The sequence below is a fragment of the Sciurus carolinensis genome, chromosome 1, assembly GCF_902686445.1.
Source record: "Sciurus carolinensis chromosome 1, mSciCar1.2, whole genome shotgun sequence".
Lineage (NCBI taxonomy): Eukaryota > Metazoa > Chordata > Mammalia > Rodentia > Sciuridae > Sciurus > Sciurus carolinensis.
Window position 1 is genome coordinate 158,657,595 of NC_062213.1, and position 26,390 is coordinate 158,683,984.

General features: G+C 33.8%; 1 protein-coding gene across 9 annotated transcripts in view; it reads left to right on the forward strand.

The window, feature by feature from the left end:
* The window catches only part of Dock7 (dedicator of cytokinesis 7), a 226,457-nt gene that overhangs the window by 139,120 nt on the left and 60,947 nt on the right, over positions 1 to 26,390 (forward strand). For 5 of the 9 annotated variants that reach the window (XM_047552860.1, XM_047552869.1, XM_047552874.1 and 2 more), the window contains exons 23-30: positions 5,816 to 5,905; positions 6,854 to 6,949; positions 8,548 to 8,688; positions 8,785 to 8,898; positions 10,412 to 10,582; positions 12,317 to 12,456; positions 14,028 to 14,197; positions 16,088 to 16,242. In XM_047552860.1, coding sequence (XP_047408816.1) covers positions 5,816 to 5,905; positions 6,854 to 6,949; positions 8,548 to 8,688; positions 8,785 to 8,898; positions 10,412 to 10,582; positions 12,317 to 12,456; positions 14,028 to 14,197; positions 16,088 to 16,242 — 1,077 coding nt within the window. Of the gene's footprint in view, positions 1 to 4,545; positions 4,645 to 5,815; positions 5,906 to 6,853; positions 6,952 to 8,547; positions 8,689 to 8,784; positions 8,899 to 10,411; positions 10,583 to 12,316; positions 12,457 to 14,027; positions 14,198 to 16,087; positions 16,243 to 26,390 lie in introns of those variants that run through there. The other 4 variants (XM_047552901.1, XM_047552908.1, XM_047552916.1 and 1 more) reach the window with 2 other exon arrangements.

The window sequence follows — 26,390 nt, forward strand, 5'->3', positions numbered from 1 at the left end:
TGTATTATAAGACACTGCACAGTAACCTGAGTAATATGGCAACTGCAAAAGAGAAGGCTCCTTGTTAACATGTTTTCATGATTAGCAGAATAATTCAGGTTTTTTTAATTCTTGTTTTCATTCTTGCTCATATCTCATCATAACAGGGTAGTCGTTAGCATGACTTATATGCTATATAGTTTTCCAGTAGTTTGAATCTAATTTATAAATTATAAAAATTTCTACAATCATAGAACTGTGGACAGCATATTCCTCAAGGTTCTACTTTAAAAATGTCTCAGTTTCTGTAAGATTTGCATTGTGCCTTATTTAGCATAATTCTAGAATTATTCCTCATAGATAGACTATAACCTCAGGATTTATAACAAAGAGATCTGTATATATTGGAATAATTTGTTGCCTTTTTTCAAGATCATTAAATGGGACATACATTTGTACATAAGTAAATATAAACTAATTTCTGAGAAAGCCTTCACAAGATGAGAATTTGTCTTAGGACAATTCACCCTTGCCCTAATTAAGTTTTATTTGAATGATTTTTATGTTGTTTCCTCTTTTCATTGGAAAAGTCTTATTAACTACTTCCATATTATATTATCATTTAGTTATAATCCCTACTGTTAATGGTATATAATTGTATTTCAGAAAATGTAAGGAATCTATATTCTGTGTCCTATATCCTACTCACCATTCATTCTTCCAGGAATGATTTCATGCCATAGTATATGAAATCATAGTACTCAAACCTCCCAATACCTTTCTCCTCTTCCTCCTTTTCATTTTATCTCCCGTTTCATTGGGAAAACTGAAAGTGATCAGAAGAAAACTTGCATAGACTTTTACCATCACATCTACCTACCTACTACCGACTGCTCAATAATCTGCTATAGATGAACTATCCTTCTTTCTAAATTCATTTCTTCCACTGTAGACAAGCTCCCATCCCTTCTTACTGCTACCTGTAGTTGCAGTTTACTCCAGCAGTTCTCTTCATCTGTTCTTGCATCATCTGTTTTTCCACATACAGGCATGCTGTTATTCTCTCATTTAAAATAAAAAATTCTCTCTAGTATTTCTGCTATTACCTTCTTTGGCATTTGTTCACTGACATATATAAAGCCCCTAAATGTCAAACAATACTGAAGTTTCTCAATAAATATTTATCCAATAAATGATTGTGAGCATGGAGCATCCAGAGCAAGAACAAAATTACTTCTTAAAAAATCAAATTGTTCTTTTACTCACTGTCCTCCTATCAGGATTAATTATATATTTAAAGTCTTTAGAGATTTGACCTTAGGAAAATTTTGGTTACACTTCATTCCCTAATATTAAATGTAGAACATCTAAAATTTAAGAATGCTTATGTAATATAACAGGCTTTTATTATACTAGTAGTTTTAAACAGGTATTTGGGAGATTTTCTTTACATTTATTTTGCCAAAACTACCTGTGCTTTCTTAGTCATAGCAAGAATATTTAACATTCAATTATGTAAACATATGGTTACATCAGGAGTGAATTTATTGCTTTTAATCAAATACTAGTGCAATTTTATATTGATATAGTTTCTTATATATCACCTCATAATTTTTCATTTTATTTCTCAAAAACTGAGAATCTGTTGTGTTAGGCAATCTTAGGCATGTAAGGCCAAGTCTTTGTGTTATAACATGAATATTGATGTCAGATTGCGTACAGTATGAGCCTTGCTCAAGGAACTTTTCTATACCTATGGGACAAAATGAGAGCTGTGGGTACAGCTCAGTGGTAGAGTGCTTACCTCGCATGTGTGAGGCCTTGGGTTCAATCTCCATCACCACAAAAATATGTAATAATAAAAATTTAACTGGAATTTGGCAACCAAAAAAAACCACTCACATTCATACACATGTGTACACATTGTTCATCTTTTCTATATTGCTTGTGGATCTGTAAACATAATATGATTACATTAGTAAAATCAGTGACAATTTTGCTTAATTAGGGTTATTCAATATGATTATTAATTTGTAACCCTCAAATTATTTGCTTTGTAACCTAGAAGTTATTTTCTTTAAAACATACTTGGCCACAAATTTCTTTAAATAGTTAGCTTTGAACTGGGCACAGTGGTGCTCACCTGTAATACCAGTGACTAAGGAGACTGAGTGAGGCAGGAGGATCCAAAGTTCAAGGCCAGCCTCAGCAACTTAGCAAGTCCCTAAGCAAACTTAGCAAGACCCTGTCTCAATTTAAAAAATAAAAGGATTGGGTATGTAACCCAGTAATAAAGTGCCCCTGGGTTCAGTCTCCAGTACCAGTCATCGTCTGGTATCATCATCATCATCATCATCATCATCATCATCATCATCTTTGACTATAATTATAACTGTTCAGAGCATCACTATTTTTTGTATTTTTGTATACATAAAATAAAGTTTATGGCAAAAAGATACTTGTTTATTTTCACATTATAGATTATCATATATCTTAGTTTTAAATAAGAATTATTAAGCAGTGACTTAAAAAGTAAACTATAAGGGTATGGTTAAGTTGTTTCTTTTGTGGAAATTTATAGGGAAGAAGAGAACATTTATAATTCTGCAAAACTCAGATTTTTATGTTTTATTACTTTTGTAACATAAGAAGTGATTATAAAATTTAATATGGCAGAAAGAACTTCAGGCTTTTACAGTAGAGACCTAATTTTGGAAAATAGTGAAAAAATGTGTTGTAACTACCTGAAATACATGCTTGTTGACTTGTTTTACTCGAAATATTATAAAAGGGTCTTGATAAGGCAGGAATTTTATTTTTAATAAATGTATTGGTTATCAGATTTTACTGGTATTTGGATAATATCTAATTTATTTGCTACCAAGTATTTTTTAATAAAACTTGTATGGAAAGTTTTTGTAAAATCTACTTTTGAGAGTTTACTGTATTCAAGGCATTGCATTTAATAATTTACTTCCACTATTTAACTTGGTTCTTAAAATTTGAAGGAGATATAATCATTCCTCCTAGAGACTATGTAATTTATCTTAGATTTTGCAGTTAATAAGCAGGAGAACCTGAATTGAACCTTCATTCCAATCTTAAATATTCATTGTCAAAAATAAGAAATAGATGTTATTTGTATCATATTTCAACTTCTTTCTATATATTTGAAAGGAAAAAAAAAGGGGGGAAAGCAAAGGAACTATTCCTCCTAAAACTAAAGTTCTAAATAGCTACAGTTCTTTTTTCTTTCTTTCTTTCTTTCTTTCTTTCTTTCTTTCTTTTCTTTCTTTCTTTCTTTCTTATCTTTTGAAGATCTCTTGAAATATTTTAAAAATACTGATTTTAGGACCTCATCTCCTGCAACTCTGGTTTAATTGTTTTAAAGTAGAGCCCTGCACACAGGTTGAGCCTCCCAAAGGCACTACTGTCTAGTAGTTGATTGCCATTGTTACAGCTCTTGTGTGTTCTTTTACCTGATCTTCCTTTGGTGCTTTCTGGTTTGGGTCTGTACTCATTCTCTAATATTTTAGTCAGCTTGTCTCGGGTATTATATTATTATTATTATTATTATTATTATATACCCTGATAATCCTCTAAAAATTCCTTACAGCTCACTCCAGTTCCAATTAGCAGATGTCCATTTCCTTAGCTCAGTTTGTTGAATCAGAATTTTGTGGGGGTAGGACCCAGAATCTTAATTTTATAAAACTTTAAGTGATTCTGATTGTCTGTCAGATTAGGAAATAGAAGGGAAGCTTCAGTCCTTTCCCCAGGAAGCATAGTAACCCCCTTTCACATAAAGACAGTCATAATTCACTTCTGACCATACCCATTAGTAGAATATTAAAAAAAACTATAATGAAGGTGATGATGAAGAAAACAATCTAGCATATTTTTTCCTTATACTATTTAGGTAAGATAGTAGCCTATTATGTTTCGTTACATCAAGTACAATAAAAATGAACACAACTCCAAATCTACTTTTGTTACTAGGAAGGACAAAAATGCTAGGATTGTTTTCTTCATAATATTTTACTTAATTTTTCCTAGTCCATAAAGAAAGTGTCAAAGAAGAGGTATAGTCAAATAGAAATGTGGAGTATTACTGTACAGTAGTTTTTAACTGATGAGAAATGTAATTAAATTAGTCTTTAGCATAGAATGAAATGTTTTTCTTAGATTTTTTCCCTTTAGACCTCAGTTCAATTCAGAGGAAATTTTCTGATGCTAATTTGAACTACCTACCTTTAGGAAGAATTGGAGAGGGTGATGCTATGGGAACTTTAGTTTTTGGTATTTGGAGGTGACTCCTTTATACAAAGAGAAATTACATTTAAATGCTATACTAATATTCTTGGTTATCTTTTTTTAAAGAATTATGTTACATAATAAGATAATTTGGGTGAACTAATACTTTGTAGGTGCCTAAAATTGATTGCTTTAACCGTACTAATTAAAAACATGTTTGCATTGGAAAGTCTGGATTTCTTTAAGAATAATTTATAGCATGCAACATGTAATATTTCTTTCCTCTCCAACTGCTTTCTATTATATGCTTAGGGTTTAGATCGCTCCAATTCCTGGGTTAACACTGGTGGTCCAAAAGCTGCCCCATGGGGATCCAACCCCAGTCCAAGTACAGAATCAACCACAGGTGGTGTTTACATTAGAGGTTTCTTTATTGGCTGCTGATGTTTCCCTTTAGAAAATTACTTTTTAGTACATACTGTGATTTCAGTGGCTTGCTTTTTTTTAATCATTTAAGTGTGTATTTTTGTTTACTTAGCACATTTCCAACTACTATGCATGAATACACCAATAGCACCAGTAATGCTTTCCTTTCCTATTTCTGTCTCCTCTACTTCCTCCTATACTTCCTGTCAATATTTCAGTGCCTGCTGCTTATGCAATTGATGGCTTTTATAACACTTTCTACTTTGGGGGTTGCACATCTTTAGTAAGAATTTCAAATATTTTTGTGGGAAAACCCAACAGTTTTCCTATTGGTTCGGTTTAAAGAGTAGCTATTATTATATCATTTTCATTTAGTCTTCACTATCTTTTTTTTTTCCACAATAACTGAATAGAAAGATGAGTAGTAAGTTGAAATTAAATTTGAACAATGTATTATCCCCATGCTGTTAGATTATATGACAGAAGCAAAATTTTATTTTCATTTGTACTGTGTTGCAAAGTATGAAATGTTATAATTTAGTTGAATTAGGTTTTGCTTACTTAAGATTAGTTGCTTGATAGCTAATACCTGCATGATACCTCAAAAGATACTTCTCACCTGTGTGTGGCTTTGGAGGAAAGTCCCTTATTCTTAAAAATTTTTAATTCTATTTAATATTATAAATGATTTATATTTGCTATACTACATGATGTATTTGAGTGATGACTTTTGATAACAGTGAAAAATGAAAGAAGTTATTCTAAACTTAATTTTGTTTATTGAATACAAAATTCTTTTTTTCTTTTTTGGTCAGAAACCAGTTGAGAAGTATGTTTTTACTTTTTATATATTTTTACTGGATATGTGCATGTATAGAGATCATACAAATAAAAAGTTTCATTCTTTGCAGCACTCTAAATAATAGTCATTAAAATACTCATTTTTTTTATAAGCTAAAATATATGGAAGCCATTTTAATACTTCTCATACATCATTATTAAGATTAAAATAATGTAAACAAGATAAGTAATAAAATAGATGGTTGTTGAAACCATAGTCAAACTCTACTTTTAAATTGTACATAATCCTTGAACTACAAAGTCATCCACTGCAGTGTTAATGTTATCTGGTCATTCATTCATCTTCACTCCATAGGCTATGGATCGAAGTTGTAATCGTATGTCTTCGCACACAGAGACGTCAAGTTTCTTACAAACATTAACGGGACGCTTACCAACTAAAAAGGTGATTCATATGAAGACAAATCATAGAGGGGGGATATAATTTTAACAATTATATAGATGCACAATTTCTTTACATAATCAATAAGATATTAAAACAATGACATTGTGTTTAAAAATACATCTAAGCAAGCACTGCTTGTCTGATGCCTTTAACCAGTACTTCTCCAGTGTGAGCTCTTTTACTTAAAGATAATGTTTTATTTTGGGGATTGACTGTTTTTTAGAGTTTAGTTAATTCAAATTTGATCGTCATATTTTAGTACCAAAAAAAATGTATCAACTCTTAATTCTGTTTCTGTAACTGCTTCTGTTTTGTGTTTTAAATCTCCAGGGAAAGGAAGATGAGTTAGAAAAATTTTCACTCTTAGTAAGATATGTTGATTTGCTTCCCTTCTGCACAGTTTTGTTAGTCCTTTTTCATATTAATATACACTACTTTGCAAATGCTTTGTATGCATATCCATTATGAGGCAGGAATTTTCTGTGATTTTTGAAAAAAGATTTTAAGCACTTGAAAACTTGAAAATTAATGGCATAGCAAAGTTTAAAAATTTGAAGGTGTTTCCTAAATTGTACCAGCAAAGTTCATGAGTGTATTTGTGTACGTTAAAATATGTATTTCAGGCACAAACAAGATCTTATTTGTAATTGTTGAGTTTTTGGTCCAGTTTCTGTTTGCAGGTACAATTTAGGAGGCTAGTTCCCAGCTGTCCTTTTAAAATTACATTTTACTCCAAGATAACATGTAATTTTTTTCAGCTGTTCAACATGCCACTGTCTTACATGCATATTAGCCGTTTCGTTAATGGGTGTCTTCACTGCATCATTGAATGGTTCACATGCCTTATTTTGCTTATTTTCATTATATCTTCATTGTATCTGCATTATTATTTGGTTATGTTATCAGCAGATTTAACTTTGATAATAACTTTGGATTACTTCTGGATAGCTTTTTCACGAGGAGCTGGCTTTACAATGGGTTGTTTGCAGTGGCAGTGTTCGGGAATCAGCTTTGCAACAAGCCTGGTTCTTTTTTGAGTTAATGGTGAGCAAACTAAACACATCCCTTAATAGTTTTTCCTTAGTGAACAGTTTTATGTTAGCTCATTTTTTATCTTAGAAGTATTTTTCTATTGTACATCTTACGGTCTTATATGTACTTCCAAGACAAAAATTACATGTATTACATTTCTGACTAAACACTGTGACACTAAGCACATTGAGGTGAAATTGTAAAGAATAAGGTTCATTTTAACTCCTTTTTCAGGGATAGTTGCAGAAGCTAGCAGTCTTTTTTCAGGAAGCTTGTACTATATTCTCTCTAATCTGGATGTATAGGTGTATAATGGCAGTGCTATAGATTTTATACTAAAGGTAAAAATGAGCATTGTAGATGTCGGTTGCCATTATCATAGTTAGAAAACTCTTAGGGAAAAGCCAATTACAGCCAGTAAACAAACATCATCATCTTTTGCTTAATTTAATAAATGATATTAAAAACAAATAAATGAACTAATATTTTAATAAATGAATACAGTTATAGGAAAATACGTATATATATGTACTCATACAAAATTAAAAAAAAATTATTCAGGTAGTTAAAATATGCTAGCATATTACCAAGATACAGAAAAGTTTAAGTGACTTAATCTAAGTCTATACAACTTAGAGGTAGCAGAACTATGATTTAAACCCCAGCATGCTGGCACTAAGGACCTTCTTTTTTCTCCTTAACTCTATAAAACTGAAATCACTGAAACTTTTCTTCCAAAAAATAAGTATTTAATAAATAAATAAGAAACAAAACCACAACAAAGAAAGAAAAAGAAAATTTGGGGGGAGGAGAGTGAGGGATGAAGAAAGGAAAGGGGGAAGGAAGGCAGTAAAGAGACTGTATATAAGTGACAGAAAACTCTTTTTTTCCCATAGAGGATAAGGAGCAAATTTATAATTCATATGCTTTCTTTGTAATATAAAAATTATAATTAAAAAAAATCTTACATGTATGTTCATATTTCTTAAATATAAGTCAAAAGACCACAGTTTTTAAGACTTAGCTATGTTGTATACACTGTAGGACTTGAGCTTCAATTTCCTTGAATTTGAAGTTTAAATATCTTTATTACCATTACAACAGCATTATAATAAAGAATCTATCTAAAAGCATTCTGTGAACTTAAATCAATGTTAATTTTTATCTAATATTTTATTATTAATATTTAATCATTAAATGTGTATGTATTTATACCATATGCCATTCTGCAGTAGATGCTGAAAACACTACAGTGAAGACAGGGTTTCTAACCTTTCAAAGCTTAGAATTTAGGGATATGGAATGGCAAAGTTAATTAAAAATTTTCTTATAGGGTGAATTTTTTTTCTTCATATTTACTGAATATTTTTCCTATTGAAAGCCAGAATAATTTTATGAATGTAATATAGTGATTGACTTGTATTATGTTTGATATTTCTTTGACACATACAAAATATTATAAGAAACTTTTTCAAAATACTTGAAAAACAAAATATTTTAGCCACCTATTAAATTACGTGGTATATTGAAAAAGATAGTCCATTTAGAGTCATTGAAACTGTTAACCGAAGTTATAAGAAATTAAATGAATGGCTTATGTGTTTTTTCAGGTAAAAAGTATGGTGCACCATTTATACTTTAATGATAAACTTGATGCTCCAAGGAAAAGTCGTTTTCCAGAACGTTTCATGGATGACATTGCTGCTCTTGTCAGCACAATTGCTAGTGATATAGTTTCCCGATTCCAGAAGGTAGTGATAAATTTTTTCTACTTATTTCTCTTTCAAGCTGAGACTAAACTATCATACTTTAATTTAATTTGTTTTGCTTTATATTCTGTTTCCTAGGATGCAGAAATGGTTGAGAGACTCAATATAAGCCTTGCATTCTTTCTCAATGATCTGTTATCTGTTATGGACAGAGGATTTGTCTTTAGCCTTATAAAGTCCTGCTATAAACAGGTAATATATAATTAGTAATAATTCGTCATCAAGTAATTTAAATACTGTTAACTCTTTCTAGAGCTGAAGCTTCAAGAGCACATTCATTTACTGGTATTAAAACAAAAAAGTAGTACAAGCTAACATTGTTATTATTAAGGCAAAAGTTCATTTGTTTTATCAGGGCAAAAGCACTTGGGTAAGTTTTGATATTAGTACAGTGGCTTCTCTTGATTCTCTAATTACTCATGACTTACTCATGACTCTTTAATTCCCTTTCTGGAGCAGGTAGCCAGATCAGTAGTAATGTAAAACAGACTCAAGATATCAGGCAGGGGCAGCATTTGTACAGAATGAACAGCTAACTGAACTGATTGTGTCTTGAGTAATTTTTAAAAGTAGCTGCATTTTGCTGTGTATTTCTCCTACTCTATATTCCTTGACCTTGCAGAGTTTGAAATCATCGAAAGATGTCTGCTGAAGTCCGCAATGTCATTCATGATCTTTGTTTTACTTAACTTAGAGCATACTGGACTTCTTCCACAAACAGTTGATTTTGTTTTAAAATATTTATCAATTGATCAATGAAACCTGCCTTTTCAGAAACATTAGTTGTTGGTCCTGATGGAACACTTGATTGTAAGCCATATCATTGTTCCAGAAGTAACTTTTATAGGAACTTTAAAAATTATATGGATCTCTGGGTCCCATCCCAGAATTATTGAGGAGTTTTTAATCCTAGTTGTAGATCAAGGGTAGTGTGAGACATAGTGCTTATGAAGCACTTCCCACATGGTCCATAGATGAGTTTTGAGGAACTACTGCTTAAGAATTCTCCTTAGCAATATGATATTTAAAATTCTGAAGACCTGTTTTATTGGATGTCTTTATTGTTTATTTCTTTTAATAGAGAGTTAAGTTTCCTTGGGCACTGACCTACTTGCAAATATTTGCAAAACTTTATACTTTTGTTTCATTTTTCCCCCTGTAATTTTTATGTCCTATTGCAACCAAAACTCATCCTGTCTTATTCTTGAAGTATGAACCCCTATACTTGCCAAACATTGAGCTTGGCCCTAGGGATACTAAAACTTTTAAGTCCGTTTATCATCTGTCTCCCCAAATAGTTTATGATGTAGCTCGGAAAATAGACAATTATAAGTATTATAAATATAATACTATAAATATAGGTGAATGCAAGATGCTATAAAAAGAATGGATAGTTTATTTTAAAAGAAGTGATATTATTTTGGTGGTATATTTTTTCCTTCACAAAGTAGATTTTTAAGAAGTAGAAATATTAATGCTAAAGGTAACAATGTTACTTTTAGGTTAGTGAAATGAATTTATATAGTAAGTCTTGTAGTTTCAAATTTCTAATTTTAGTAGTAACTCTGGAAAAAGCTGGTACTGTTATTATAAAACCCAAAACTGCTCACTACTATTCTTTGATCCTTTTATCTGTCATTCTAATATCACCATTAGATAAATAACATTATCAATTAATGTTGTCTTATTTACAAAATGCTACAAGGTGTCTTCAAAGCTTTATTCACTATCAAATCCAAGTGTCCTGGTGTCTTTGAGGTTGGATTTTCTACGAATCATCTGCAGCCATGAGCACTATGTTACATTAAACTTACCCTGCAGCTTACTTACTCCACCTGCATCTCCATCACCTTCAGTTTCTTCTGCAACATCCCAGGTATGCAAAGTGGATAAACATGCTTATATAGTCCACCTTTGTGGAAAGGGTTTTTAAACAATGGAAAAATTGTAGTACTTATTGAGTAATACCTGTATGATAGGCTTAGTTTCAAGTGCATTATGCGTGATAGCTCATTTAATCCTTAGAACAACTCTAGGAGGTAAGTTTTGTTATTATCCCAACCTTGTGTTTGAGAAAATGGAAACACAGAAAGTTTACTAAGTAAAAATGGCAACTTTGAATCAAGAATTTATTCTAGAGTTAACCACTTCTTTGTGGGTACATGATGAATATTAAGGATCAATACCTATGAAAGGAAGGGGAATGAAGCATAATAAATCAGAGAAAGAAATCAAATTGCAATGTAGACCTTCCAGGCCCTGCTTAATTCATATTCAGAAAACCCAAAGGAAACTAGATGAACAACTTTAGTTTTCAGTGGATGGCACTTGGTTTAGACAGCTAGCAGTTTCTCTAAAGATAAAAAAGGGTTATTGTAATAATTATTATGTATATACTCTCATATAGGTTGAGATTAAGGGATTTTGTAGTTTTAATACTAAGGAAGTCAAGATTTTCCTCTCCTGGTAAATCACTCTTTCTGCTATATTATTCCTGATGTAAGCAAGCAATTTCCTTAAGCTCTTAATGTCTGAAAGTCAAAACAGAAGTTAATTCTGTTTTCAAGATATTAAATTCTCAAATGGAATTTGTTGAAAAGAAATACTTCAACTTCACTTAGAAAGACAGAGAGCATCTACAGATTTTCACTTCATTTTAGCAGAAAATTTAGATCAATTTTTTGGCACTTTTATACCTGGTTAGCACATCATTACTGTAACGAATCAGACTGATCTTTTACTTTCTTTCCCTATCTTTTGTCAAAGATGTAGTAGGTGCAGTTTCTAAAACCTTTAATGAAACACATTTGTTTGTATCTGCCTCCTTACTGAACATCTCACTTAGCCAGGAAATTCTCATAGCATTTCTTCTCTTCTTGTTATCTTCTTGTCCCCTCTCTCATCTAACTACATTCTTTTAAAATTTTAAGAAATAACAGAGACATTCTCTTGTGAGGGGGAACCTGAAAGAATTTTGTATTCTTACTAGGAGATGATTTCTCTATAGAGATATCTGAAATCTATTGTTGTTCTTTAAAACTCCTCATGTGTGGTTCTGAATATGGAATATATCTTGGGGGAATGCTATTTTGCAGCAGTGAAACTTTAAGAAACTCAATAAGTAGACCACAAAGAGATAGTAATTCTAGAGGTAATATGTTCTCTGAAAAATAATTATTGGTATTTGGAATTTCTCTAGAAACCAATAGCCTTGACTAGAAATATTTTTCTTATACTGTGGGATGAGTATATACTCTAATATTTGCCTTTTCCCCCTTGAGAATATGATATTGAAATGTTAGGTGGTATGAGAATAAAGAAAAAAACAAATGGAAGATTTTCTGTGTGAGAGAAGGGAAATTAATTTTCTATTAATCAATTTTAGTAACAAAATGATTAAATGAGTAAAATGGTTTGATCATGGTCTCCTATACCAAAAGTAAGAGCAGTTTCTTTCTCTGATGCTAATAATAGTAATATAAAATAAGCTATCCCAGGTAAGGTTTATCTCACTTTTAATAATACTAACATTTCTTTGGTTGTAATGTCCTCATTGTAGGATGTTTGTTGCACAGCTGTTATACTTTTGTTCTACCTTACTCTCCAACAGAGTTCTGGATTTTCCACAAATGTACAAGACCAGAAGATTGCAAATATGTTTGAATTGTCTGTGCCTTTCCGCCAGCAGCATTATTTGGCAGGCCTTGTGTTAACAGAACTGGCCATTATTTTAGACCCTGATGCTGAAGGGTGAGTAAACCAGTTTTTGCCTTGTAGAATGGAAAGTGGGATAGAAGCATCCCACTTAAACTGCTTAAGAATCAAAAGAACAGAAAGCAAATGTCCAGAATCTGAGCCTGGAGATTGGGTGATAGGGAATATGAGGAAGGATGGGAACTATCAGAAAAAATACTGAAAAAAGAAAATATAAGGTGACAAAATGTCAGGTAGAGAACTCAAGACTGTGAACTGAGAGATGTCCATTAGATGTGGTTTTTGACAGTGTTTAAAACTATATTTTCTGAATAAAAATCTAAAAGGGAAAAGAACGAAATCTCCAGGTAGCCTTCATTTACAGTTATGTAAAATGGAGATAAGGTCAAGGACTCTGGATTAGGACTACCTACTATCAAATCACAACCCTTACAAGATTGGAAGAAGGCAGGAACTTAGTGAGCGGGGGGATACTGAAGCTGATGCAAAGAAAAGATGATTTTGGTAGGTGTAAAGATGAACATGTGTAAAAGATCTGGCCAGAGCAAATTCAGAATGGTTCTTCTTTCCTAAGAAAGAAGCTAGATAAGGTCTTCTATCAAGTTTGTTAAGAGGCTTAAGAAGAGAGAAAGAGTCAGGGGGAAGGGAAAAAAAATAACAGAATGAATCAAATAGCATTACCCTATGTAAATTTATGATTACACAAATGGTATGCCTTGACTCCATGTACAAATAGAGAGACAACATGTATCCCATTTGTTTACAATAAAAAAAAAAAAGGAAGAGAGAAAGAGATCTAAAACTGGTGCTGAGTGCAGCATTAAGGGTAGTTAGAGGGGTTGGGGAGATAGCTCAGTTGGTAGAGTGCTTTCCTGGTAAGCACAAGGCCCTGGGTTCGATCCCCAGCACTCCCCCCCCCCCAAAAAAAAAAATACAAAAGGGTAGTTAGGATGGATGGATTTTTAATGAGGATGATTACTTAGTCAAAGTGTCTCTAAGAGACAAAGAATGCAGGAAGGTGAGAGTAATCCTTGCTTGGTTAAAACTGAGGGAGATAAGAAGTCTAGAAAAATTGTAAGGGCCTAAATGAGCAAGTATGGTCAGTTTATTAACTAGAGATGTCAGACCCCATCCTGTGGACTACATAATCCATTAGGTAGAGGATTCTTTTTTAGAAAAAGGAAGTAATTTATTTTTGGTAAATGTGAAAAGATCTGATTTGAGGAAATACAGTTTAAAACTACTTAAAATTTACTTTTTGAAAAAAATGTTACTATAAGTGCTCTTAAATTTCTTAAAATTTCAAGTGTACTAATGAGGAGTTAATGTCAAAATGTTTAGCTTTACTCCTAAGTAAATTTAAAATGTTTAGCTTTACTCCTAAGTGAATTTGTATAGTAATTCCTTTTTCCCCAGTTCTTAATTTATACATTTTTATACTTTTATATGTTTTTATTTACTTTAAAAGAGAATACATGCATATAAATGACAAAGTTAAGAAATGAACAAAATTGATTTAGTACCATGACTTACTGTTTGTTTTAAAGATATTAACTAATCTCTGTGACCTTACTACTTCTTCTTCTTCATCTCTTCTTTTTAAATAGACTGTTTGGATTGCATAAGAAAGTCATCAATATGGTACACAATTTACTATCTAGTCATGACTCTGACCCACGGTACTCTGACCCCCAGATAAAGGCTCGAGTGGCCATGTTGTATCTACCTCTGATTGGTATTATCATGGAAACTGTACCACAGCTGTATGATTTTACAGGTACTTAATATGAGTAAGACAAATTTTACAGCTTGGTGTCTAAAAGTGTTAGAAAATATCTTAAGGATGATTTTATTTTAGGAAAACAAATGTAAGGAAATATACACTGATTAATATTTAACTGTATTGCTGAAAAACTTGACTGTGTGAGGGAATTCACTATAAAATCCATGTAAGTAGCTTAGATGATGAATTAAAAATAACAGTTTTGTAGCTATGTATACCTGCCTTCTAGGATATAGGTGTGTTTTGTGAGTGTGTGCTGTACATCTTTGAAAAAAAATAACAAGGAAAGTTGACATGTTCTATCCTCAGAGGCAACTTTAGTCATATATGTACATAATTGAAATTAATATTCACCTATATTTCAAAAATTATTCTTATTAGCAGTGGGTTAATAAGTTGAAGTTAAATTGCTTCTTATCTAGAACCCACAGGTTTTGTTCCTCTTGCTTTAAATATTTACAATTTTACTTAAATTAGACTTTACTTAAATGTAGAATTTTGGTTGCAACAATATTTTCTATAGGGCAAGTGAAGAAATTTTAACTAACAATTAGCCTTATAAAGTATATCTAGTTTCATAAAACCAAAAACATTTCCCAAATACCTGTTGTGTATTATGAACTTAATGTGGAGGTGGGGTTGTAGTTTAATGGTAAAGCGCTTATCTGGAGTGTGTGAAGCACCGAGTTCATCAGCACCACATATAAATAAATAAATAAAATAAAAGTTCAACAACTTAAAAAGAAAGAACTTAATGTCTGCTATGAGAAAGGTAACTAACCTTTAAGATAACTAGTAGTTGAGTATTGTCTTCCCAGTATTTTGATCACCAAAATGAATTTCCTTACCTGAAGGTAGAAATGTTTATGTTATTTTTTTAACTACGAAGTTAAAGTTCTCCACAAGTGACAAATTATTACTGTAGAAATGGATTTAATGTTTATAAAATATTTTTGAGAAGTAAATTTAATGATAAATATTACTTGACTGTTGAACAAAACAGGTTTGAACTATCTGGGTTCACCTTTAGGCAAACCTTTTTTTTAGATTTACAACCATATGAAAAAACAGACTACATAATCTAGAAATGTTGGAAAAAGTGAGAAAAACTCAGTTATGTCATGAGTGCATAAAATATATGTAGACAGTAGTCTGTTTTATTAGTTATTACCAAAAATATTCACAAATCTATTATAAAACATAGTAATTAATCAAAACTTACACAGACTATACATGATGCCATTCACATTTGAGAGAAGTATAAAAAAATGTAGCTGGGGAGATAGCTCAGTTGGTAGAGTGCTCGCCTCACAAGCACAACACCCTGGGTTCTATCCCCAGCACTGCAAAAAAAAAAATGTAAATCATGCAGTATTAAATCATATCTCACAAAGTTAACTGTAGTACATACTAGACTACTGTTGTAACTTTTTAGCTACCTCCTGTTGCCGTTGTAGTGAATTCAAGTGTGGTATTTGCTGAAAACACTGTAAGACGATAATCATCTCTGTGTGAGCAGTTCGCCTGACCAGTAAATTATGTATCTCAGTAAAGAAAATTATCTCTCATGGTTCTTGCCTATTTTTCACTGTATTTAATACAGATAACCAACTGTTTATGTTATTGGTGAGGCTTCCAATAAACAGCAAGCTATTGGAAGTTAAGCTGTTAAAGAGTCAGAATTTACACTTTAAAAAAAATGCTGCATATGGATTTTCGATTCTGGAGGGGTCAGCATCTTTAAACCCCTGCATTGTCCAAGAATCAACTGTATGTGTTAAAAGTATTTTCTTTTAAAGAATGATGGAGAATAGGGTAAAGAAATTGTGTCCTCAGAAACTGCTGGTTGAGTTAAAAAGTTTTGTTCCATTGTTTTTCTTTTAGAAACTCATAATCAACGAGGAAGACCAATTTGTATAACAACTGATGATTATGAAAGTGAGAGTGGAAGCATGATAAGCCAAACAGTTGCCATGGCCATTGCGGGAACATCAGTCCCTCAGCTAACAAGACCTGGCAGTTTTCTCCTCACATCAACGGTAAAGCAGTCCTCCTACAGAAATTTTTTCTGGAAAATATTTTTGAGGATGTGCCCTTAAATAACAAAGATTATTGTATTAGCTCATGCAAAAGTATTCTGAGCTTAATTTATTGAATGAAAACAATAAAACTCCCAGAATATCTGTACTGTTTTAAAAACTATTATAGGATAAAGCTGTTTTTGTCACTTAGAATTATTGAAAATTGCCCTATTTTATATAGCTCATTTTCTTTATTTCTAAAATCCACACTTTTATTCTTTATCAGCCCCAAGAAATAGTCTCACTTTAGCAGTTGAGAATGTATTTTAATCTGTGAAGATTTATATTTTTTCAGTTTTGTAAATTGATATTTATTACATCCCTAAATTTTTTCTTACAAAAAGAAGGATATGTGTACCAAGAGAAGGCAAACTGCCAGTAGAACAAGTTCAAGTGCTAAAAGTTTTAAATGACTTTCTTTGAGAAAAATACAGTATTTTTCATCATCCTCAAAAGAATCCTTATGCCTATTAGCAGTTACTCTTCATTCCTTCCCAACCCCTAAATTAGAGAGTGACTAATCTACTTTCTATCTACATAGATTTGCCTCTTCTGAATATTTCGTGTAAATTAAATTGCATACAATGTGACCTTGGGTGTCTGACTTCTTTCACTAAGCATAAAATTATATTTTTGTAGTCCATGCATCCATGTTGTAGCATGTGTCAATGCTTCTTTCTCTTTTTATGACCAAATAGTATTCCATTATCTTGACATACCAAAATTTTGTATATTCATTTGTCAGTTGATAAACATTTGGTCATGTCCACTTTGGGGCTCTTAGAAATAATGATATTACATAGTGAACATTTGTGTACACGTCTTTGTGTATGCATGTATTTTCATCTCTGTTAGATACATAAGAGTGAATTTGCTGGGTAACTTGGTATCTCTACATTTAACATTTTGAAAATTCTAAGATCTTTTTTTCAGTGTGATGTACCAGTTTTCATCCTCTTAAGCAATGAATGAGTTCCTATTCTCCAGATCTCACCAACAGTCATTATTTGTCTTCTCAGTTATAGTCATGTTTAGTGAATATGAAGTGGCATGTCTCTGTGGTTTTGCTTTGTGTTTCCCTAAGGATCTAATGATGCTGAGTACCTTTTCATGTGTTCAGTGGCACATTTTTTTGTTTAATCTTTGGAGAAACGTCTTTTCAAATTCTTAAATTGTGTTATTCTTTTCATTATTGATTGAACGAGTTTTATCTAGTCTAGATAAAATCACTTATCAGATATTTAATTTGCAAAACTTTTCTCTCCAAGGATTATCTTTTCATTTTCTTGATGGTGTTGTTTGAAGTGCAAAAGTTTTGGAATTCTTTTTTTGTTTGTTTGTTTGCAGAAATTTATTAAAACTGATAAGATGTTTACTCTTCTATCTCATGAATGTCCATCTAGCTGTCTGTCAGAGGGCAAACTGCATGCTTGCTGATGCCATAAAAGTCCTTGAAGATTTCAAGATAACAAGCCTACCTGCACTTTTCTAAATGTGAATTCTTTTTTATTTTTTTATCTGTTCTAAGTAGTTATACATGACAGCAGAGTGCATTTTGACATATTGTACACAAATGGAGCACAACTTCTCATTCCTCTGGCTGTACACGAGGCAGAATCACACTGTTCGTGCAATCATACACGTACACAGGGAATAATGTCCAACTCATTTCACCATCTCCTACCCCGCCCCCGCAAATGTGAATTCTTTTTTTTTTTTTTTGGTGCTGGGGATTGAAAAATGTGAATTATTAATCCTAAAACTAACGAACAGTGCAATATAAGATACTTAATAGATAAGTCATTATAGTAATCCAAATCCCCAAACAATGAAAGGCTTGATTCCTTTTAAACGCATAAACAAGATTATTGCAGCCAATCAAAAGTTTTTAATTTTAGTGAATTCCAGTTTACTAGTTTTTCTTATGGCTTGTGCTTTTGGTGATATTTTATATATAGTAGAAAGTTATAAAGTGCATGTATAAAAATCTAATAATAATAAATAAATCTAATAATAGAAAAAAAAGTATAACCTAAGAAATAAAATATGAGTACCTTTGAGGTTCCCAATCTGTCTCTCTCAATTCCATCATTATCTCCTCTCAAAATGACCACTGTTCTCAATTTAATGACCTTACTTTTCATTTTTTAAATATCTAACTATGAAAAGTACATGAAACACAAATGAGCAAGTTTTCAAAACATCAGAAAACAACTTTGTAGTTACCACCCTGGACAAAAGAAGAGAGCTTTGGTTATCTTCCAGAAATCTTCAGCATGTTCTTTCCCAACCACAGCTCCCCCCCAAGCCATCCACCATCCTGACTAATGAAATAATTGTTTAATTTTGCTTATAGTTTTGTTAAGTTTGTATCCCTAAATATCAATTTAGTTTTATATTGTTTATTTTTTTCTTTTCTTTTCTTTTTTTTTTTTTTGTCACTAGAAAGAGTAAAAGCTTTATTTTTACTATTAATATCCTCACACCTAAATTAGGCCATGGCATATACAAGTCACAGGCAGGGCTAAGTCCAAATTTGGCAAAACACAATAATTAATATGAATGATCTTAATACAAATAAAATTAGCATTTATTGCAATCTTATAGTATGTCAGGCATTAGTCACAAGACATTAAACAATAAAACTATAAAGAGATATTTTTCTCATTATGTAAAAATTGATATTTAGAGAACTTAAATGATTTCTCCTAGATTACCAGTTTAGTAGTTAGTTGATTCCACATTTGAAAATAGGTCCATTTTATTTCAAAGTCTACTCTATAAATCAATATGGAATTGGCAGCCCCTATAACCGAATTCTTCTGAATTACATGAATTGCAACAATATAGTGTTTTTAACCTTTAACTTCATCTTTACTTTTTTTTTCTTCTGTTTTGTTTTGTTTTCTCTTTTCTTTCTTTTTTCTTTTATCATTTTTATTGTAAACAAATGGGATACATGTTCTTTCTCTGTTTGTACATGGAGTAAAGGCATACCATTTGTGTAATCATAAATTTACATAGGTAATGTTGTTTGATTCATTCTGTTATTTTTTCCCTTCCCCCCACCCCTCCCACCCCTCTTTTCCCTCTATACATTCCTTCCTTCCTCTGTTCTTGCCCCCACCCCTAACCCTAACTCTAACCCTAACACTAACACTAACCCCTCCTACCCCCCATTATGTGTAATCATCCACTTATCAGCGAGATCATTCGTCCTTTGGTTTTTTGAGATTGGCTTATCTCACTTAGCATGATATTCTCCAATTTCATCCATTTGCCTGCAAATGCCATAATTTTATCATTCTTTATGGCTGAGTAATATTCCATTGTATATATATGTACTACAGTTTATTTATCCATTCATCAATTGAAGGGCATCTAGGTTGGTTCCACAATTTGGCTATTGTGAACTGAGCAGCTATGAACATTGATGTGACCGTATCTCTGTAGTATGCTGATTTTAAGTCCTTTGGGTATAGGCCAAGGAGTGGGATAGCTGGGTCAAATGGTGGTTCCATTCCAAGTTTTCTGAAGAGTCTCCACACTGCTTTCCAGAGTGGCTGCACTGATTTGCAGCCCCACCAGCAATGTATGAGTGTACCTTTCGCCCCACATCCTCGCCAACACCTGTTGTTGCTTGTATTCTTGATAATCGCCATTCTAATTTGGGTGAGATGGAATCTTAGGGTGGTTTTGATTTGCATTTCTCTTTTTACTAGAGATGTTGAACATTTTTCCATATGTTTGTTGATTGTTTGTAGATCTTCTTCTGTGAAGTGTCTATTCATTTCCTTAGCCCATCTGTCAATTGGGTTATTTGCATTCTTGGTATAGAGTTTTTTGAGTTCTTTATAGATTCTGGAGATTAGTGCTCTATCTGAAGTATGATTGGCAAAGATTTTCTCCCACTCTGTAGGCTCTTTCTTCGCATTGCTGATAGTTTCCTTTGCTGAGAGAAAGCTTTTTAGTTTGAATCTATCCCAGTTATTGATTCTTGCTTTTATTTCTTGTGCTATGGGAGTCCCGTTGAGGAAGTCTGGTCCTAAGCCAACATGTTGAAGATCTGCACCTACTTTTTCTTCTATAATCTGCAGGGTCTCTGGTCTGACTTCGAGGTCCTTAATCCATTTTGAGTTTAGTTTTGTGCAGGGTGAGAGATAGGGGTTTAGTTTCATTCTGTTGCATATGAATTTCCAATTCTCCCAGCACCATTTGTTGAAGAGGCTATCTTTTCTCCATTGCATATTTTTGGCCCCTTTGTCTAGTATGAGAAAATTGTATTTATTTGGGTTTGTGTCTATGTTCTCCATTCTGTACCATTGATCTACCTTTCTATTTTGGTACCAATACCATGCCGTTTTTGTTACTATTGCTTTGTAGTAGAGTTGAAGATCTGGTATGGCGATACCCCCTGCTTCGCTCTTTCTGCTAAGGATTGCTTTAGCTATTGTGGGTTTCTTATTCTTCCAGATGAATTTGATAATTGCTTGCTCTATTTCTGTAAGGTACGTCATTGGGATTTTAATTGGAATTGCATTGAATCTGTATAGCACTTTTGGTAGTATGGCCATTTTGACAATATTAATTCTTCCTATCCAAAAACATGGGAGATTTTTCCATCTTCTAAGGTTTTCTTTAATTTCTTTCTTTAGTGTTCTGTAGTTCTCATTGTAGAGGTCTTTCACCTCTTTTGTGAGATTGATTCCCAAGTATTTTATTTTTTTCCATGCTATTGTGAATGGGGTAGTTTTCCTTATTATTCTTTCCCAAGATTCATCAGTTATGTATAAAAATGCATTAGATTTATGTGCATTGATCTTATATCCTGCTACTTTACTGAATTCACTTATGAGTTCTAAAAGTTTTCTGGTGGAATTTCCTGATTCCTCTAAGTATATAATCATATCATCAGCAAATAGGTATAGTTTCAGTTCTTCTTTTCCTATTCGTATCCCTTTAATTTCTTTGGTCTGTCTAATTGCTCTGGCTAGAGTTTCAAGGATGATGTTGAATAGAAGTGGTGAAAGAGGGCATCTCTGCCTTGTTCCAGTTTTTAGGGGGAATGCTTTCAGTTTTTCACCATTTAGAATGATATTCGCCATGGGCTTAGCATAGATGGCCTTTACAATGTTAAGGAATGTTCCCACTATCCCTATTTTTTCTAGTGTTTTGAGCATGAAGGGATGCTGTATTTAATCAACTGCTTTTTCTGCATCTATTGAAATAATCATGTGATTCTTGACTTTAAGTCTATTGATATGGTGAATGACATTTATTGATTTCCTGATGTTGAACCAACCTTGCATCCCTGGGATGAAACCCACTTGATCATGGTGCACTATCTTTTTAATATGTTTTTGTATGCGATTTGCTAAAATTTTGTTGAGAATTTTTGTGTTGATGTTCATTAAGGATATTGGTGTGAAATTTTCTTTCCTCGATGTGTCTCTGTCTGGTTTAGGTATCAGGGTAATATTGGCTTCATAGAATGAGTTTGGGAGGGTTCCCTCCTCTTCTATTTCATGGAATACTTTGAGAAGTATTGGAATGAGCTCTTCTTTAAAGGTTTTGTTGAACTCTGCTAAGAACCGATCTGGTCCTGGACTTTTCTTTGTTGGTAGACTTTTGATGACTTCTTCTATTTCCTTACTTGAAATTGGTCTATTTAAATTGTGTATGTCCTCCTCGTTCAGTTTAGGCAATTCATATGTCTCTAGAAAGCTGTTGATGTCTTCGAAATTTTCTATTTTGTTGGAGTATAGATTTTCAAAATAGCTTCTAATTATGTTTTGTATTTCAGTCGTGTCTGTTGTGATATTTCCTTGTTCATTCTGAATTTTAGTGATTTGGGTTTTCTCTCGTCTTCTCTGTTAGTGTGGCTAAGGGTTTAACAATTTTGTTTATTTTTTCGAAGAACCAACTATTTATTTTGTCAATTTTTTTCTATCATTTTTTTTGTTTCAATTTCATTGATTTCAGCTCTGAGTTTAACTATTTCCTGTCTTCTACTACTTTTGGTGTTGGTCTGTCCTTCTTTTTCTAAGGCTTTGAGCTGTAGTGTTAGGTCGTTTATTTGTTGAGTTTTACTTCTTTTATTGAACGCGCTCCATGAAATAAATTTTCCTCTAAGTACTGCTTTCATAGTGTCCCAGAGATTTTGATATGATGTTTCTTTGTTCTCATTTACCTCTAAGAATTTTTTAATTTCCTTCCTAATATCTTCTGTTATCCATTCATCATATAATAGCATTTTGTTTAATCTCCAGGTGTTGGAGTAGTTTCTGTTTTTTACTCTTTCATTAATTTGTAACTTCAATCCATTATGATCTGATAGAATACAAGGTAGTGTCTCTATCTTCTTGTATTTGCTAACATTAGCTTTGTGGCATAATATATGGTCTGTTTTAGAGAAGGATCCATGTGCTGCTGAGAAGAAAGTGTATTCGCTCTTGGTTGGATGGTATATTCTATAAATGTCCGTTAAGTCTAAATTATTGATTGTGTTATTGAGATCTATGGTTTCTTTGTTCAATTTTTGTTTGGAAGATCTGTCCAGTGGTGAGAGAGGAGTATTAAAATCACCTAGTATTATTGTGTTATGGTCTATTTGGTTTCTGAAATTGAGAAGAATTGTTTGACATACATGGATGAGCCACTGTTTGGGGCATAGATGTTTATGATTGTTATGTCTCGCTGATTTATGCTTCCCTTAAGCAGTATGAAATGTTCTTCTTTATCCCTTCTGACTAACTTTGGCTTGAAGTCCACATTATGTGAAATGAGGATGGATACTCCAGCTTTTTTGCTGAGTCCATGTGCATGGTATGTTTTTCCCCATCCTTTCACCTTTAGTCTATGGGTATCTCTTTCTATGAGGTGAGTCTCTTGCAGGCAACATATTGTTGTATCTTTCTTTTTAATTCAATCTTCCAGTCGATGTCTTTTGATTGATGAGTTCAGGCCATTAACATTCAGTGTTATTATTGAGATATGATTTGTATTCCCAGTCATTTGGTTCATTTTTTAAATTTTTATTTATTTTTTTTGACACGACTTGGTTCCTCCTTTATTTGACAATTACTTTAGGATAATTCCTCCCTTTGCTGATTTGCTTCTTTGTTTTTCATCTTTTCCTCATGGAATATTTTGCTGAGAATGTTCTGTAATGCTGGCTTTCTTTTTGTAAATTCTTTTAGCTTTTGTTTATCATGGAAGGATTTTATTTCATTGTCAAATTTGAAGGTAAGTTTTTCTGGGTATAAGATTCTTGGTTGGCATCCATTTTCTTTCAGGGCTTGAAAAATGTTGTTCCAGGCCCTTCTAGCTCTTAGGGTCTGGATTGGAAAATCTGCTGATATCCGTATTGGTTTCCCCCTGAATGTAATTTGGTTCTTTTCTCTCACAGCCTTTAAAATTCTGTCTTTATTTTGTATGTTCGGTATTTTCATTATAATGTGCCTTGGTGTGGGTCTGTTGTAATTTTGTGTATTTGGAATCCTATAAGCCTCTTGAACTTGATTTTCCATTTCATTCTTCAGATTTGGGAAATTTTCTGATATTATTTCATTGAATAGATTGTTCATTCCTTTGGTTTGTTTCTCTAAGCCTTCCTCAATCCCAATAACTCTCAAATTTGGCCTTTTCATGATATCCCATAATTCTTGTAGATTCTGTTCATGATTTCTTACCATCTTCTCTGTTTGGTCAACTTTGTTTTCAACGTTAAATATTTTTTCTTCAATGTCTGAGGTTCTATCTTCCAGGTGTTCTATCCTATTGGTTATGCTTTCTATGGAGTTCTTAATTTGGTTTATTGTTTCCTTCATTTCAAGGATTTCTGTTTGTTTTTTTTCAATATCTCTAACTCTTTATTGAAATGATCTTTTGCTTCCTGTATTTGCTCTTTTAACTGTCGATTGGTGCGATCATTCAATGCCTGCATTTGCTCTTTCATCTCATTATTCAATGCCTGCATTTCCTCTTTCATCTCATCGTTTGCTTCCCTGATCATTTTAATTATGTACATTCTTAACTCCCTTTCTGTCATTTCTTGTGCCATGCTGTTGTTGGATTTTATTGATGTAACATCTAGATTTGTTTGGGGCATTTTCTTCCCTTGTTTTCTCATATTGTTCAGGTATCAGTGGACCGCTGAGATATTGCAGATTTCCTCTATTGACTTATAATGTCCCTGACGATTTCTCGTATATCCCCTCTTATCCTTCAGTAGCCTGAAGTCTCAGAGGAAGTTGATAATGCGGTGCTCCACAAGGAAGCTGCCTCTCTAGGGGTGGTGACCCTCAGGTGGGGTATATTCCCTGCTAGTTGGCAGAGGTGCCTCCACTTGTTGACCAATGGTCATCCAAAGGGGAACTAGGGTGCGAGCTGAGGCAAGGACTGTTTGTGCCTGTGTCTCTGGTTTTACCATCCTTGTTGGAATACCTCACCCAGCTGGGAAGACTCACCTGGTGGGGAGGTCTCGCTGGTCAGTTCCCCTCCTAGAGGTTCCCCTCCTAGAGGTTCCCCTCAATCCACAACTACCGCCTGGGCTGGGCTGCCTTCCTCTGCAACGTTCCCAAGGGTCCGGACCTACCTTCTGGGCCTGGGAGCCTCACCCTTCACAGACTAGTCTTCTTAGGCTGCTTCTCCTCGGAGAATCTGCCCGCAGTCCTGGAACCTTCGCTCCGCCCCTCAGCTTGTCTCTGTGCGGCTCTTCCACCAATAAGCCGCCTAGGTCCTGGGATCCTGCTCTGCACCTAATCGCCTGGCTATGCGACCCCTCCTCTGAGCAGCCACCTGGAGCCCCGTATAGTCACTCCGAGTTCCAGCGACCCGCCGCACGCCTCTTCCTCTGGGCAGCCACCCGGTGTTCCTGTGCGGTCGCTGGGAGTCCCAGCAACTCACTGCTCAACTCCTCCTCCCGACAACCACCCGTAGCCATGGTGCATCACTCCCAGTCCAAGTGACCCGCAGTGTTCCTCCTCCTCCTCCAGGCAGCCCCCTGGTTGTTCAGGAGTGGTCGCTCTGAGTCCAAACAACTCACCCCGCGCCCCCTCCTCTGGGCAGCCGCCCGTAGCCCTGGTGCAGTCACTCCGAGTCCAAGCTACCCACCGCACTCCTCCTCCTCCTCCGGGCAGCCCCCTGATGTTCAGGAGTGGTCGCTCTGAGTCCAAACAGCTCGCCGTGCAGCTCCTCTTCTGGGCAGCCGCCCAGAGCTCTGGTGGGTTGCTCTGAGTCCCAGCGTCATGCTGAGCAGCCTCCTCTCCAATGCCCCCAGTTGTCCAAGTTTACTGCTCCAGCGGGGGGAATGGTGTCTTGTTGGGCAACTCTACTTCACAAAGTTCCCTGCGTTCTGGGACTACCACCCCATCCGGGACGCATCCCCAACAGGAGAGACTCACCCGGTGGCTTTGAGTTTGTCCCAAGTCTCTCAATATCTCCTCTTCTTGAATCCTGAGTCCTGGAGCAACATGAAATGCAGCCACCGTCTAGTCCGCCATCTTGAAACCGCCTGGAACACTTCTTATATTGTGTTTTTTATACTCATCCATGTTATAAATTATAGCTATAATTCACTTATATTAATTTCTGTACAGTATTTCATTTTCAGACTATAAATCATGATGTTTATCTATTCCATGATACATAGGTGATTTGGGGTTATTACTAGTAGCAATCCTATAGATTTTCTTTTATAAATATCCTTTATGCCTATATATACACATTATTTAGGGTATTCTCTAGGACTGGAATTAGGTTTTTTTTAATATGTTTCAATTAGTTATACATGACAGCAGAATGCATTTCTACTCATTGGACACAATTAGAGCATACCTTTTCATTTCTCCCATTACGCATGATGCAGAGTCACATCATTTGTTCAATCATATACGTACATAGGATAATAATGTCTGTCTCATTCCACCATCTTTCCCTAGGACTGGAATTTGTTGATTGATAGATCAATTAGACATATCTTCATCTACACCAGATTATACCCAATTGTTTTCCAAAGAGTTTGTTTCAATTTATACTCACATCTACAGTGTAAGAGTCCCATTCCTTTACATATTCATCAGCTCTTAGAATTGTCATACTTTTGA